Source organism: Emys orbicularis, chromosome 16 (assembly GCF_028017835.1).
Source record: "Emys orbicularis isolate rEmyOrb1 chromosome 16, rEmyOrb1.hap1, whole genome shotgun sequence".
NCBI lineage: Eukaryota > Metazoa > Chordata > Testudines > Emydidae > Emys > Emys orbicularis.
The window spans coordinates 14,074,503-14,089,817 of NC_088698.1; the positions used below are offsets into that span (position 1 = coordinate 14,074,503).

Sequence of the window (15,315 nt, forward strand, 5' to 3'; positions counted from 1 at the left end):
TGCTGGAGGAGGAAGAGAATTCACAACAGTGACCTGTTCCATTCACCTAATCCCAGCGTTTTCCTGGGGTTTAGCACATTCTGTATAAGATAAATGGGTTCATACCATCCATTCCATAGGGGTGTGTTAAAAACAAATCTATTGTATTGGAAGCCCATGGGAGTAGGTGCTGTTCTCCTTGCATGCACCGTACACACCACGCCCTGGCACTTGGCTTACTCCTGGTTTCAAATCAAATTGCAGGATGCATATTGTCATGCACTGGGATGGAGGCGCATAAACCTTGGGCTGAATTATTAGTTCATTGATCTAGTGTCATTGCTTATGGTGCCTTTTTTCCCTGATTCAGTGAGATGAGCCCCATATTAACAATAAATAACATAGAAACAGTTTAATGAGGTTTTTTTCAGTGTCCTTAGGAATGCAGTAAGAGTACTCAAAGTATGTGATCAGTTCCCACAGCTGAAGTTGTTTTTTTTAGAAGCACTGCTATGTTAGGGCTTTGATAAAATTAAAGATATCGGACACATTATGCAGATGAAATAAAAATAAAAGGAGTGAAATCACTACAAAAAGCAAAAAGATCAGCGTTGACACCAACTCGTGATTTTACTGGAAATCTCATGATATTTGGAGTTTTCCTTGAAGCCCGAACTTCTGGAGACAGCTGATTACATGAGAATCTCAGCTTTTATTATTTAAAATAACTTTCTAGCTCTCATGGTTGTGGAGAAAAGCTAGCACATGGGAACCCTAAAGGCTCAGGAACCACAAGGCAAATAGAAAGCACCCCACTTTTTTTTTTTCATGATTTTTAAGCCAATTTCAGGATTTTTAATGTCTGACTCCTGATTTTTGAACACTTGCGGTTGGCAATAATGAAAACTACACACACTGAAAAGATTGTATCTGTGCAAGTCAGAAAAGTAATGAAAGCAGTTGTTAGAAATTTCAGGAATACAAGACACTACATCAGATAAGTAGGTTTGGAAGGATTCGACTTTTAGTGGTAAATGTCGATTTCACAGCATACACAAAAAACAACAAACGATATTTCCATGAGTAATAATCAAATGTTACAGATAGGCAAACTATGAAAAATGCTACTTGAGAACTTATGAGGGTTTGATTTAAGTATATGTACAGTGTGTATTTTGAGACGTGGTGTTGATAATTTGTGTTTTAATGGTTATAAAGCTTTGGCATTTTGAATCTCAACATCAACTGTCATTAAATAATTGTTGTCTGACCCACCCATAATTTCCGCAACTTTGAAAATTTAAGTAGATAAAAATAGAAAAAAAGTTTAAAAATAAACATTGATATTATCTGTTGAAATTATATTAAAATTGAATGGTGCCAAGCCTAATAATTAGTGTTGTTATAGGGGAAGTCAGAAATGCTGAAGCTGATGACAAGAACTGATGCACAGTTGTCATAAACACCTATAAAAGTTGGCTCTGACACCATCTATCCCCTTGTCACACTGAAAAGTTGTTTTCTGTAAACTGAGAAAGTCATTTCACCTGCGGTATCAAAGGAAGGCAGCTGGAGCTAACAGTGTAATTGATGGATTTTCATTTTTGAAAGATCTCTCTCATTGCAATAAAAATGCGCATAGCAGCAACATCTTGTCAATGTCAGAAACTTCCTAGATAACATCCATGTAATCCAGAATAAAAACCTCCAGATAATGGTAGGTTAATTCTGTTTTCAGCGCCATCCCAGGATGCTGAGCTGTTGATACTGCCAGAAGTAGAACGTTGGCTTGTCTATTGCTCCAGGCCTTGAAATCCTAAAACATCCCTTTACTTTGGCAGCAGAGCCAGGACTGTTTTGCAGCTGTACAGGGCTCTTCCTCCTGAAAACCTCCCAGGAGCTCATTAGCAAAGTGGTTATTAATGGTGCCCTGGAAATGTGTATGAAAGGCAGTGAGGCCTCCACAACACAGGCTTTTCATTAGACTTCTGCAGAAGGGTGGCTTCTTCTCCCTGTACGGCTGTGAGGGCCTAGTTACTTTGCTGCTCCTTGCTGATTAAGCTGAACAGCACCTGATGCAGCTTCTCTATGGCCAGTTTATCATTCTCTGCTCTATACAGATCATTCGACAGAGGCAGATAATGGTTTTCCCAAGCTCCTTAACAACCGCCCCTTCTCCATCCCATGCAGCGCAAGGTGCTGAGCTTCTGCACTCGTGGGGGATAATGCAGACAACCCACTGGAGACCAGAGCCATGAATAAACTCTGTCAGGGGATGACCCTGACCACACTGGAACAGATTATTGCCCCACTGGGCTGGTGTCCTGCCTTCAGCAGTGACTCTAGTGTTCCAGAGTCAGGGGAATCCATTGTCCGACCCTCCCACTGTACAGTGCAACAAACCAATTGAGGAGCTATGGGGAATCTGATGGAAACATGTTTCAAGGGTGTCCTCATGGGATAAAAATACCTGAGGCCGTCATCCCTTACTCCTAGCCCAGCAACGCACCGACTGTCCCCGGATGCTTGTGGGGTGGGTGCCAGTGAGCTGAGGATAACTTGGAGCCTATCAGAGGCATCCAGATTTGCATTCAGGATGTCTGCTCACATCACAGGGTTTAAGAAGCAAGCGGAGAAGGCACCACTGAATTCAGAGAGCCCTGTGGCTGGGTGTGCTGTTCCTAGGATGGCTTGGGTCACCACACTGCTGGTTCTGGTAGCCTGTTGGGCAGGTAAATATAACTGCATGCTTGATCTCAGAAGCTAGGTCAGGAGTGTGCCCGGAGCATGGCGCACCCACATTTACAGATACTTTGGTGACCTGTGGTTCTGTGTTGTTTCAGGTTCCAGCTACCAGTTCACTTTGACTCAACCACTCAGTATGTCAGTGACTCCAGGAGAAAGTGTCCAACTCGCATGTGTTCTGAGCAGTGAAATCAGCATCAGCGGTAGCTACATACGCTGGTACCAGCAGAAGCAAGGGGAGAAACCAAGATACTTGCTGTATTACAAGGATGACTCTACCCAGGGTAAAGGCTCTGGTGTCCCTGACAGGTTCACTGCCTCTAAAGACACTTCCCGAAACACCTGCTTTTTAACGATCAGCAGGGCTCAAGCAGAGGATGATGCTGATTACTATTGCGCAGACTGGGACGGCCCATCTAACCAGTACACAGTGATACAGCTGCATAGAGAAGAGGAACAAAATCCCCTTTCACCCATAGTGACACAGTGCCTGGAGCCCAGCTGCGTGTCTCTTGTTCCTATGAGATGTCCCGGTGGATTGGCTCCTGGCTAAGTGTGATCTCCAATTCCTGTCAGTCCTCGTTCCTTTCAAAGCTACGGGCTTTTCTGGCTGAAGAACTTACCTGTATTCTGACACAACATCACTGCTCTGATGCACAGACTGAGTTAAAGGCAGTAAGGGACTCAATCCAGGGCACTAGGGATCACAGCCCCAAGGATACCAACAGGAACCACTCTACAGTAGGCATTATGCTGTGATATTGGACCACCCCGAAGCTGGTATTTGAAGAGCCTTTCCTGGCTAATGGCTGGTACAGTTATTACACTTCTAGCTCCGGATCCTAGTTCTGCTGAGTTGCAGCCTAGAAGGGACCATTGTGACCATCCAGTCTGACCTCCTGTGTGAGACAGGCCAGAGAACTTCACCCAGCAATTCCTGCCTCACGCCCAAAAATGTGGTGGAACTCACCCATCTCCTTTAGAAAGACCCCCAGGCTTCATGTTCCACAGCCCTTTGTATTCTGCTCCAGTGCTTAATTACTGTGCATTTCATTTCGAGTTTGAATTTTTTTAACTGCAGCTCCCAGGCATTGGATCTTGGTCTGCCTTGGTCTGCTAGATTAAACAGCCCTGAGTATCTGCTCTTCCGCCGTGATCAAGTCACCTCTTAACCTTTTCTTTGACAATCTAAATAGTGAGAGAGAAAGTAACTCATCCTACGATTAGTGTTTCCCAGACCTTGAAATATTCACTTCGCTGTTCTCTGGACCCTCTCTAACTTGTCAACGGCCTTTTAAAATTGCAGACCCCAGACCTGGACACACTGTTCCAGTCGTGGTCTCTTGAGTTACACAGACAAGGGTAATCTCACCTTCCTTCTCCTCCAGCACACTCACAGATGCTGGTGCTGATGTAACTATTTGCATGGAGTTGTCCTCCTGCAAATAGAGAGATTGAGCCTACGTCTCAGGTGCTGAGGGCTCCCAACTCCCACTGACTTCCACCAGAGCTGCATGTGCTCAGCACTTCCCAGGATCGGGCCCAGTGGGTGCCCAAGCCCCATGTACTCCACGTTTGTAAAGCAAAGCCAGTACAGACAAGGGGACCTAAAGCTGCTGCCATTGGAGTCCTTTGCCCAGGTGCAACTTCTCTCCAGCTGAGCCTCAAAGTTCTAACTTGGTCTTTGTCCCTTTGAAACAATGCCAAGTCTGGGAGGCCAGTGGGCTCTGACGCTCTTTTCTTATGCCTGTTTGTACAGATCATTTAATGCTTCGCTTTTGATTTTCAGAATAATCCTCAATATTTTTAAAACATTCTATTGAGAAAGCCGTCCTTCCCGAGCAACCCTACAGTAACAAACCAGTGTGAGCAGTAAGGGATTGGATTTCTGGTTTTCCCTTTAATTGCCCGCAGGGCACGTGGTATCTAGACTCATGGAGCTTGGGTGGGTGGGATGCTGCGGAGCATGACCAAGGGGATCATTGCTGTGGATTTGCCCCGATGTGCCTGGGCCCTAAAGTGCAGGACTGTCTAACGGGGACCCCCCCATACAAGGGATCGCACTTTCCAAACCTGTGAAACGATGCTGCCCACGTCCTTCTCAGTACAAATCAGGTCTCTGCCGAGTGCCGGGCCTCTGAGCTGTGACCGAAGCAATAACAGGAAGCGTGTCGGGGAGTCAGTGAGGCTGAGAGCACTGGGGCTGTTTAGAGACCCAAGAGTTGGGGCTTGACTGAGGTCAGCTCAGGGGCAGTCAGGACCTCACAGGACTTAAGCCGTCAGAGACTCTGTACAGACCAGCAGGTGGCAGTATAAGACCGCCCAATAGCATTAGCAACACACCCCTCTGTAACTTGAGTCCCAAGGGAAGGGCTTTGGGAAGTTGAACGCCTTAGGGTGGTAGAACTTGAGACTATGTAGATCATTCTAGGAGGTTAGTGAAAAATGAATCCACATAGGGAATACCTGAAACGTTTTACTTCAAACATTCTATTTTCTCTTTTGTTGCTCACAACAAACATAGCACCCCGAGGTTGGCGCCCCCCGAGTCCGACACTCCCCAAACTCAGCCCTCCAAGCAGTTGCCTGCCCCTAAATCTGGCGCTGTCTAGAGGCTCTTTCCTTAGTGACAGCCTTGGAAATCTCCAACCTTGGCCCTGCAGCTGAGTCTGCCAGGGACTGCCGTCCCCGATGGCATGGCTCAGTGGGGCTTGTTGCCACTCCCCCACTGACGACAAAGGTGCTTCCTACATCGGGGTCAGATGGCTGATAGGGAGGATGGGGTTTGCCAGGCTTTGATTTTCCCATGATGCCCTGACACTGAGTCAGAGAGCCAATAACAGCTGTGCAGATTTGCATAAAGGCTCAGGATGGTTCTGCTGAGGGAAATTTAAGCCGGGAGCATGGAGCAGGTTCCAGAGTGACTGAAGAGCTTCTCCCGTGTGCGTGAAACCTCTGCACAATGCTCTGGGCTCCTGTGATTGTTCTCCTGGGGGCATGGTGCACAGGTAAGGACACCCCGCTAGACCCGGCTTTGCTGGCCCAAGGCTCTTCTCTGGGACGTAAAGGCCCATGAGAGCTGAGGCTAACATTTGTGGCAATTGTGTGCATGGTCTTGTTGTTGTAGGCGCCAGCTCCCAGCTCGTGGTGACTCAGCCGCTCTCAGTGGCAGAACCTCCAGGAACGACGGTAAAGCTCTCCTGTGCTCTGAGCAGTGGGTACAGCATTGGCAATGACAGGGTGCGATGGTACCAGCAGAAGCCGGGCAGTGCCCCACGGTTTGTGTACCACTATTACACCAGCAGTGACCAGGGCAGGGGCACAGGGATCCCAGCGCGATTCACCGTCTCTCCTGACACCTCCAACAACCTCTGGAATTTAGTCATCTCTGGGGTCCAAGCAGAGGATGAGGCTGACTATTACTGCTATACATGGGATGGTAAGCAGAGCGTGTATCACAGTGAGACATCCACAAGGGGAACTGAGATGAAAACCTCCAGCCTCTTGCACTGTGCCCTGCTCCAGCAGTAGGGTTTGAAGTAACAGTGGAAGAAATAAACCTCAAAGAAGTTACAGAGGCAGAGCAGGAGGAAGGATTCTGCCGGGGAAGGGGGCTTGTACCCTTGTATGGCTCAGACGATTCTCTGGTTCTGTCACAGACCCTTGGCAAAGCAGGGCAGGGGAAGGTCACTGCTTTTGCGATTGAGTTCACTTGTCCACTGCAAGGAAAAAGGCTGCTCCTGGAAAGAGGAGGAGGAAAGAGACTGTCAAAGAAACACCGGTCTTCTTGCAGGGCCTTCTGATGCTCCATGCTGTTGGTGTCACTAGGCATAGCTACCAGGTAACTCGGGGGAGTGGAAGGCCATAAGTGCCGATGAAACTCCTGCGTTCTGGGTCTAAGTGAGCCACAGTGACTCCATCTTGTGAACTTTCACCTACTTCTATGCTAACTGCTTACATGCTGAAGCAGGCTGAAGCAGAAATGTAAGGGTCAGCTTTTCTAGCAGATAGCTGTAGTTTCGCTCACAAACACAGTAGAGATAAGAGCGGAGGAAAGAAAGGAGGAGGGAAAAGCCTCTACGTCTTAACCTGCGAAGGCCACAGATAAACAGATGAACAAGAACTTTTCTCACATACCAATGTAGTGCCTATTGTAACTGTTGTCTGGGAGGGAGGGGTAGGGGTGAAAACAGACAAAAGCTTACAGAAACAGCTTGGAATATAAAAGGGAAAACTTGCTTATATGTGCTGTGCTTGATTTGAGACATGCTGGTCTCCTAGTGCCTATTCAGAGCTCTTGAATAAAGTTGGTTTGTTTCTCCACCCCTGGTGTGACTATTAGTGCGGCACACACCGGGCAACGAACCCTGCTGTTGCCCCCTCGGGCCCTTTGAGCCGGCAACAATGCTAACAGGGAAAAGCTGGAAACATTCTGCCTTCCTATCACCTCACAAGGCACTAGGGGGCTTCCATAGCTCACAGCATGTGGCGCATGGAACAGAGGTTCCTAGGGTGTTTGGGAACCTTGACGAGGAGGAAGAGGAAGAGTGGGGAGCAGTAGCTGGTAGTGATCAGGGGAGCTCTGGGGGTTTGAGAGAGAATCGGAGGGTTCCAGTCACAGACCCATTTGCCTCAGGTAGCTAACTTAGAGTTAGCAAGTTTTTCCTAATATCCAACTGAAATCTCCCTTGCTAAAGATTAAGCTGATCACTCCTTGCCCTACCTTCAGTGAACATGGAGAACATCTGATCACTGCCCTCTGTTATGAGGTCCCACTTCAGTCTTCTAGTCTCAAGACTAAACGTGCCCAGTTTTTGTAACCTTTCCTCACAGGTCAGGTTTTCCAAACTTTGTATCATTTTTGTTATTCTCCTCTGGAATCTCTCTAATTTGTCAACATCTTTCTAAAAGTGCGGCATCCAGAATTGGATAAAATACTCCAGCTGCGGCCTCGCAAATGCTGAATAGAACAAAACAATTATCTCCAGTGTCTTACATATGACACTCTTGTTAATTTACCCCAGAATATTTGTCTTTTTCACAATTGCTCATATTCAGTTTGTGATCCCCCAGATCCTTCTTAGCAGTGCTATTGCCAAGCCCTTTATTCCCTAGAGAGAGTGGGCACCGCAGACGTGTGAAGAGAAAGAGGAATCACCTGTGATGGAGAATGCTATGCCAGAAAGGCTCATGGCTGGCTGCCTGCCTGCTGGGCTAGAGGAGAGGAATCCGCATGGGGCCGTCTTTGCAGATATTTTCATGTGTTGCATCTGCTGGATGAAAGTGTCTCCACTCTCAAAACTGAGGGGCCCTGAGCAAGCCCTGAAGCTCTGGGACAATATGTGGAAGTGAAGACTACTGGAATGGACAGATTCAGCCTCTCCTCTACCCAATGATCAGAAGTTTAATAAACTACCTTTACTTAGAATTGTGTGATGAGACCTGCCTCCCATTCACAATCACATGGACCATGGTGACTTCCATTGGCCATGACATCACATCCCTCTGGCAACACCACCACCTGCTTACATGGACACCAACACTGGGAAGAGCTCAGGCACTGTTAGCCTCCTCTGGTACAGTTTGGCAGCAGGACAGCAGGGGAGGAGCCAGGACCATGTGACCAAACCGCTCTCCACAGATCACCAGCTAGTGCCGCACAGACTTCAGACTGGGAACCACTGACCTAGAACAAGACAATTTCAGAGAACAATGATTTCACATTTATTTTTGTGGGGCTACGATCATACAGAGGGGGAAACATGACATAAGAATGGACTAGACCGGAATGAACATTATTTGGTATCTGGTGCTCCTAGAGCACTGCACACAGCCTCAAAGCATTTTGCAAATAGTGACAGATTAATTCTCACCACACCAGTGGGAGGTTAGGTGGTATTTTATTACCCCCATTTTACAGCTGGGAAAAATAAGGCACAAAGAGGTTAAGTGACTTATCCAATGCCGCACAAAGTGTGTCTACACAGCAACTAGAAATCCCGGCGTGGCTAATGCTGACTGACAAGGGCTCGCAGGGCTGTTTCATTGCTACATAGACTTATCTTCTCAAGATGGAGCCCCAGTTCTAGGATCCTGCGGGGTGGGAGGATCCCAGAGCTTGGTCTCCAGCCCGAGCCCTGTACAGCAATGAAACAGCCCCGAAGCCTGAGCTCCGTGAGCTGGCAAGGGTCAGCCACGGGTTTCTGTTTGCTGTGCACACGTACCGACATTGAGACGATGGGAGAACCGGAAATTAGGATTTGGGACCATGCTGGTTTGTAACTCCCTTTGGTATCTCTGGGTCCTGTGTACCCATCACTGATGGGATAATCCGGCCCTAAGAGTTCCTGGCTCCCAAACCTGTGCTAACTCCTTCAGACCGTGCAATAATCAGCTTGGGGATTTGTTCGTGCCACTAGTGTAAAACTTGATGACAAAGAGAGCTGAAGACAGGAGTCTGTAAAGCACCTGGCACAATGGAACCATGGTCCTGTCTGGGTCTCTGGGTTTCACTGTAACACGCGTTAGAATAATCTGACATATTTTCATTAACCTCTGGAGACTGGAGTTCAAAGTGTGACTGATGTAAAGTGAAAATCCGTTTGGTGGTTCCACCAGTGTCCCCTGCTATGCCCAGTACGAATCACTGGAAATCTTGACACAACAGAGGCTCAGGACTGGATGCAGATGTCCAGGGGACTGGTAAAACTGGGCAGAGGTTTGTGGATAGAACAACAGAGGCCCGAGAGGACAGGATTGGAATGGGAGAAGCAGGGTCAGGACATCCCCACGATGTATCTTACTGCAGCCAGAGTGATCAGAGAGCACAGGGTTATCAGGAGAGCACAGAACGGGACTCTGCCTGCTCTGTGCGCTCAGCCCATTGAAACAACCTCCCCTGCGTTGGCTCTGCCCCCTTACAACCGAGCTAGGACTGGAGAGGCAGGAGCCTTGGAGTGAGACACAGATTTGCATGAAGGGGCCGTTCTCCAGCTCTGGGGGTTTAAGAGGGAATCGGAGGGTTCCAGCCACAGACCCGTTTCCCTCAGGAAGCCGAGCTCATCTGGATTCCCCACCATGGCCTGGGCCCCTCTGCTCCTCGCGCTGCTCACTTACTGCATTGGTAATGGGGGGTTGATCTGGTGAATGAAGCCAAATAAGAATTTATAACAAGCTGTAGTGCTGCTCTCTCTGCAGGCAGTGCTGAGAACGTCGGTTCTGCTCCCTGCTAGGGGGGGTTCTAATGAGCTTGTTTCTCATGTTTCAGGTTTCAGTTCCCAGCAGCTCCAGTCGCTGAAGGCGTCCGAGTTAGTGTCTCCTGGAGGGACCGTGACCCTCTCCTGCAGCCTGAGCAGTGGGGCCCTCACTGATCACAACCACCCGCTCTAGGTTCAACAGAGACTGGGGAATGTTCCTCGGCTGATCATGTACAGCACAAGTACTAGGCCCTCAGGGATCCCAGAGCGTTTCACTGGCTCCAGATCGGGTAACACCATGTCCTTGACCATCACAGGGGCCCTAGCGGAGGATGATGCTGATTATTACTGTTCTGTGTGGGCTGTGAGCATTCACCACAGCGATACAGTCAGATGGGGAAGTGATACAAAAGCCTCCCTCTGCAAGACAGGCCATAGAACTTCACCTAGTAACTCCTGTCTAAAGCCCAAAACGTGGTTAAACTCGCCCATCTCTTTTAGAATGACCCCCAGGCTCGATTTATAGACCCCAACCGATGGGGAATGTTCCACAGCCCTTTGTAATCTGCTCCAGTGCTTAATTACTGTGCATGTCATTTCCAGTTTGAATTTTTCTAACTGCAGCTCCCAGGCATTGGATCTTGTTCTGCCTTGGTCTGCTAGATTAAACAGCCCTTGAGTACCTGCTCTTCCGCTGTGATCAAGTCACCTCTTAACCTTCACTTAGACAAGCTAAATAGTGAGAGATAAAGTAACTCAGCCTACCATTAGTGTTTGCCAGACCTTGAAATATTCACGTAGGTCTTCTCTGAACCCCAGATCTGGACACACTGTTCCAGTCGTGGTCTCTTGAGTGACCCAGACAAGGGTAATCTCACCTTCCTTCTCCTACAGCACACTCACAAACGCTAGTGCTGATGTTCCTATTTGCATGGAGTTGTCCTCCTGCAAATAGAGAGATTGAGCCTACGTCTCAGGTGCTGAGGGCTCCCAACTCCCACTGACTTCCACCGGGAGCATGGAGCAGGTTCCAGGGTGACTGAAGAGCTTCTCCTGGGTGTGTGAAATCTCTGCACAATGCAGAATAAGAACCTCCATACAGTAGAATAGAACTTGGTCTCTTTGGTTCCCTGCTGGGGATTTTCCACTCCTCCTCCTCTAGAGCTCTGCAGAGAGTTGGTTTCACCTGGGCTGCAGCTCCCCCTTTGTTCTGCCAGGGCCTGGCCTATTCACTTGCTGAAAGTCCTTAACAACTACCTGGTGTTTGGTTTTTTTTGAGAGTGACATTAAAATGTTTTAATAAACTATCTCAGTCCTTTGTTCTTTAAGGCTCCTCCTTTCATACGGAGTTTGCAAGACTGAATTAAAACCAAAGAGGAGCAATAAGTAGAGACAGAGACTGCTATCGAAAGCCTGCTTTCATTGACAGCAACAAGAAAAGATTCTGCATGGTTGCAAACAAAAATCAGGGCAGTGTTCTTGTAGCCATGTCGATCCCAGGATATTAGAGAGACAAGGTGGGGGAGGGAATATCTTTTACTGGACCAGCTTCTGTTGGTGAGACAAGCCTGTGAGTTTACCCAGAGCTCTTCTTCAGGTCTGCTCTGTGTAAGCTCCACAGCTTGTCTGTCTCAGCAGCAGAGGTCCAAGAAAAGCTCTTACCTCACACACCTTGTCTTTCTAATTCAAAGGCGGACATTCCTGCACCCCTCCTGTCTCCTGATCTCAAGGAGGTTGTCTGGAAAAAAGTTAATGCTTTGAGACCTAGTAGATAGCAATACAACAGTGAGTGGGGAAACTGAGGCCTGGTCTACACTCAAAAGTTAAGTTGACATAGCAACGTCGGTCAGGGGTGTGAACAAAACACCCCCCGAGCACCGTAGGTATGCTGACCTAACCCCCAGTGTAGACGCAGCTATGTTGAGGGAAGAATGCATCCGCTGGCATAGCTCCCGTTGCTCGGAAAGGTGGTGTTCCTACACCAATGGAAAAACCCTTTCTGCCTGTGTAGGCGTGTCTGCGCTAAGGGGTCATGCTGACATAGCTACGGCGACCTACCTGTGGTGGTACAGTCTCTGTAGTGTAGACGTACTGTGAGTCGCACATAATTTCCATAAAAATAATACAGACATTTCCCAGGTTCTCTATCTATGGTCTTCACATACAGAGCCTGGCACAGCAGTAACACACGTTGGGGCCAAATCCAGAAGTGATGCATATGGGGGTGTGAGCCAGATTCTCTCATCCACACACACAGATCTTGGAAATACAGGGCAGGTGACTTTGTCCCTGAAATGGGTGAAATGTGGCTTCTGTACCCCTATTACCTTCATCTACAGTGGTACCCAAATATTGCTGCATCTGTTATTTTCCTTCATCAGATCTTTTGTTCCTTCATCAGATCTTACACTTCCACATAGAAATGCACAGAAGTTACATTAAAGTCAGTGACGTTCCCTCATTGTTTACATTGGCAGTGTACATGAGATCAGAATTTGGCCCATTGGCTTTGGGGAAGGGCAATGCACTGGCCGGTGTCTGTACAGATGCAAATTCCATGTAATTTGACTAACTGCTCCCAGCCCCACCCTGATCCCTTATGACAATATTCCAGCTGCAGGCTGTGAAGTGGAAAACACATTTCCCTTCCGCACTCACATCAGCAAACAGCCTGTGGCCGTGTCTGGGCTTCATTTCCCATTAGTCACAGAACTTCCCAGCACCGTCCCATTCCTTCCCCGCACAGCGAGGTGGAAACGGCTGCAGCTGCAGCTTTGGAATTAATTAATTAACTAACTGCAGAATTGGAATTAATTTGAAAACTGGACACCATTAAATTAGGCTTGAATAAAGACTGGGAGTGGATGCGTCATTACACAAAGTAAAAACTATTTCCCCATACTTCCCCCCCCACTGTTACTCACACCTTCTTGTCAACTGTTGGAAATGGGCCATCCTGATTATCAATACAAAAAGTTTTTTTCTTCTGCTGATAATAGCTCACCTTAATTGATTACTCTCGTTACAGTTGGTATGGCAACACCCATTTTTTCATGTTCTCTGTGCACATATATCTTCCTACTGTATTTTCCACTGAATCATCCGATGAAGTGGGCTGTAGCCCACGAAAGCTTATGCTCAAATAAATTTGTTAGTCTCTAAGGTGCCACAAGTGCTCCTCGTTCTTTACAAGTAATCCAGGGCTCCAAGTGGACTCTGTGCAATGCAGAAAATCACTTCTCGCACCTGTGCAGGTTCTCCTTTGTACTGTGAACGAGCAGCCCGTGGTCTACACTCACCAGTGTTGGGTGTCAGTTACTAAGACACTTGTCCTTTATGGCCCTTCTCCCCACTCACAGTGGGAGTGGGGGAGGTCAGGGCAGCAGCAGCAGCCAGTGAGCAGGGAGCTGATTTGCATGAAGGGGCCGTTCTCCAGCTCTGGGGGTTTAAGAGAGAATTGGAGGGTCCCAGCCACAGACCCGTTTGCCTCAGGAAGCCGAGCGCGTCTGGATTCCCCACCATGGCCTGGGCCCCTCTGCTCCTCACGCTGCTCACTTACTGCTCAGGTGAGTGGATGGTTTTGCTAATAACAATCCTCACCTTCCATTGCCTCTCTGATTCCAGCAGGGCGAGGGGGGGTAGGATTGCTCTGTATAAATGCAGCAAGTGGGTGAACACCGGGGGTGTGAAAAGCCATTTAAGCTAAAGCACAGTGCTGGCACAGGAACAATTGGGTATAAACTAGCCATGAGAAAATTGAAACTTCAAATGAGGGAGGGTCTAAAACAGCCTCCCAATAGGGACAAAGCACCTAACCCGTTTTAAGCTGGAGCTTGCTAAGGTAATGACCAGGATTGTGAGCCTGGGTCGCCTGCGTCAGCAGGGACTGGAGTTGATGACCCAGGAGGTCCCTTCCAGCCCCGTGTGCCAATCAGAGATGCAAATGGCTCAGCTAACAACTTCTCTCTGTTACTGGTTTTGTATCAGGATCCTTGGCCCAGTTTGTGCTGACTCAGCCGCCCTCAGCATCCGCGTCTCCTGGGCAAACGGTTACGATCTCCTGTGCCAGGAGCAGCGGCAGCATCGGTAGCTACTATGTATCCTGGTACCAACAGAAGCCTGGCAGTGCCCCAAAGCTTATTATATACGAGTGGAACAAGAGACCCTCTGGAATCTCCGACCGATTCTCCGGCTCTACAGACACCTCCGCCAATGCTGCCTCCTTAACCATCTCTGGGGTCCAATCCGACGATGAGGCTGATTATTACTGTCATTCATATGACAGCAACAGCAATCCCACAGTGCTACAGGCCCATGGGGAACTGAGACCAAAACCTGCCACAGCAGCTCACGTTCCATTGCTCTGGTCTCACTGCGTCTTCCCCCTGCCTGAGGCCCTGCAGCGAAATGAACTGTCTCTCCCCCCTCACGGGTGGTACAATCCCAAATAAAGGGCAAACTGTGAGGTAGTTTCTCTGTGTCTTGTTTGGGGGGATGGAGGCCTGGGGATGCTGCCGCCCTGTGGAGACAGGCTGTGGGGTGTTGTGCTGGCATGGGACAGACGGTTAGGGAAGGCCTGTGCTCTCTGGGGCTCCTTACCTGTGCTGGGGCAACGAGCCACATGTGCTCCCCTCCAGTCCCTGATGTCCGCGGGCACGTAGGGGGCGTGGCCTTTCCACTCCCAACCCCTCGCTGGCCGTGTCTCCCATGGGGCTGTGCAGTGCCGCTAGGCGACCCCAAAGCTAAGCACTCCGGGGGCGCTAGATCTAGGCTGTGTCTAGCCCCTGCCCAGGTGCAGTGCGGAAGGACGATTCCTGGGCCTCGTCCCCATATTGTGCCTCTGCACTGAACCAGCCAGGGAATGATTCCGGGTACATGAGACAGACGGGGGAGGATGTATACACAGGGGGAGAGATTGGAGTGGGGGTGGGGAGAGACAGGGAGATGGGAAGGGGCTTGAGATCACTGTGGGAGTGACTGAGGTTTGTTTCTAGAAAGCCCCTTCTGTGTGAATTCCCATGTGGGCAGACCCTGGGGAGGAAGGGTCCGGATGGAGTCCCCCATGACAGGGTGGAGTGTCTCTGTCATAGCAGATTGTACCAGGTACCAATGTAGCCTGGTGCCAGGACACCAATGCCACGTTTTCTATTCGGGGGAGTAACGAGGATGAATCCTACAGAGAATACCATTGACCTGAGTCCAGCCTTGGGTGGATGCCAGCGTGTAGGAGGGCAGATCCAACATTCCTCTTAGAAAGCCATTCTTCCCAAGCAACCCTACAATAACATTGGAGGGCAGAGGACATCAGGGGAGACTTGGTACTAATAAATGTAAAGCCTTTATCCCGGGGGAGGATATGAACGGCACAGATACCGAATGGGGCAGGGCTGTAAGC

The 15,315-nt window shown here is 48.8% G+C and overlaps 1 gene segment (V, D, J or C); it reads left to right on the forward strand.

The window, feature by feature from the left end:
- The first annotated feature begins 13,440 nt into the window (after positions 1–13,440).
- Positions 13,441–14,371, forward strand: LOC135890553 (immunoglobulin lambda variable 6-57-like). The segment is given in 2 exon segments: positions 13,441–13,486; positions 13,908–14,371. Coding segments are annotated over 2 exon segments (510 nt in total).
- Positions 14,372–15,315: the final 944 nt, after the last annotated feature.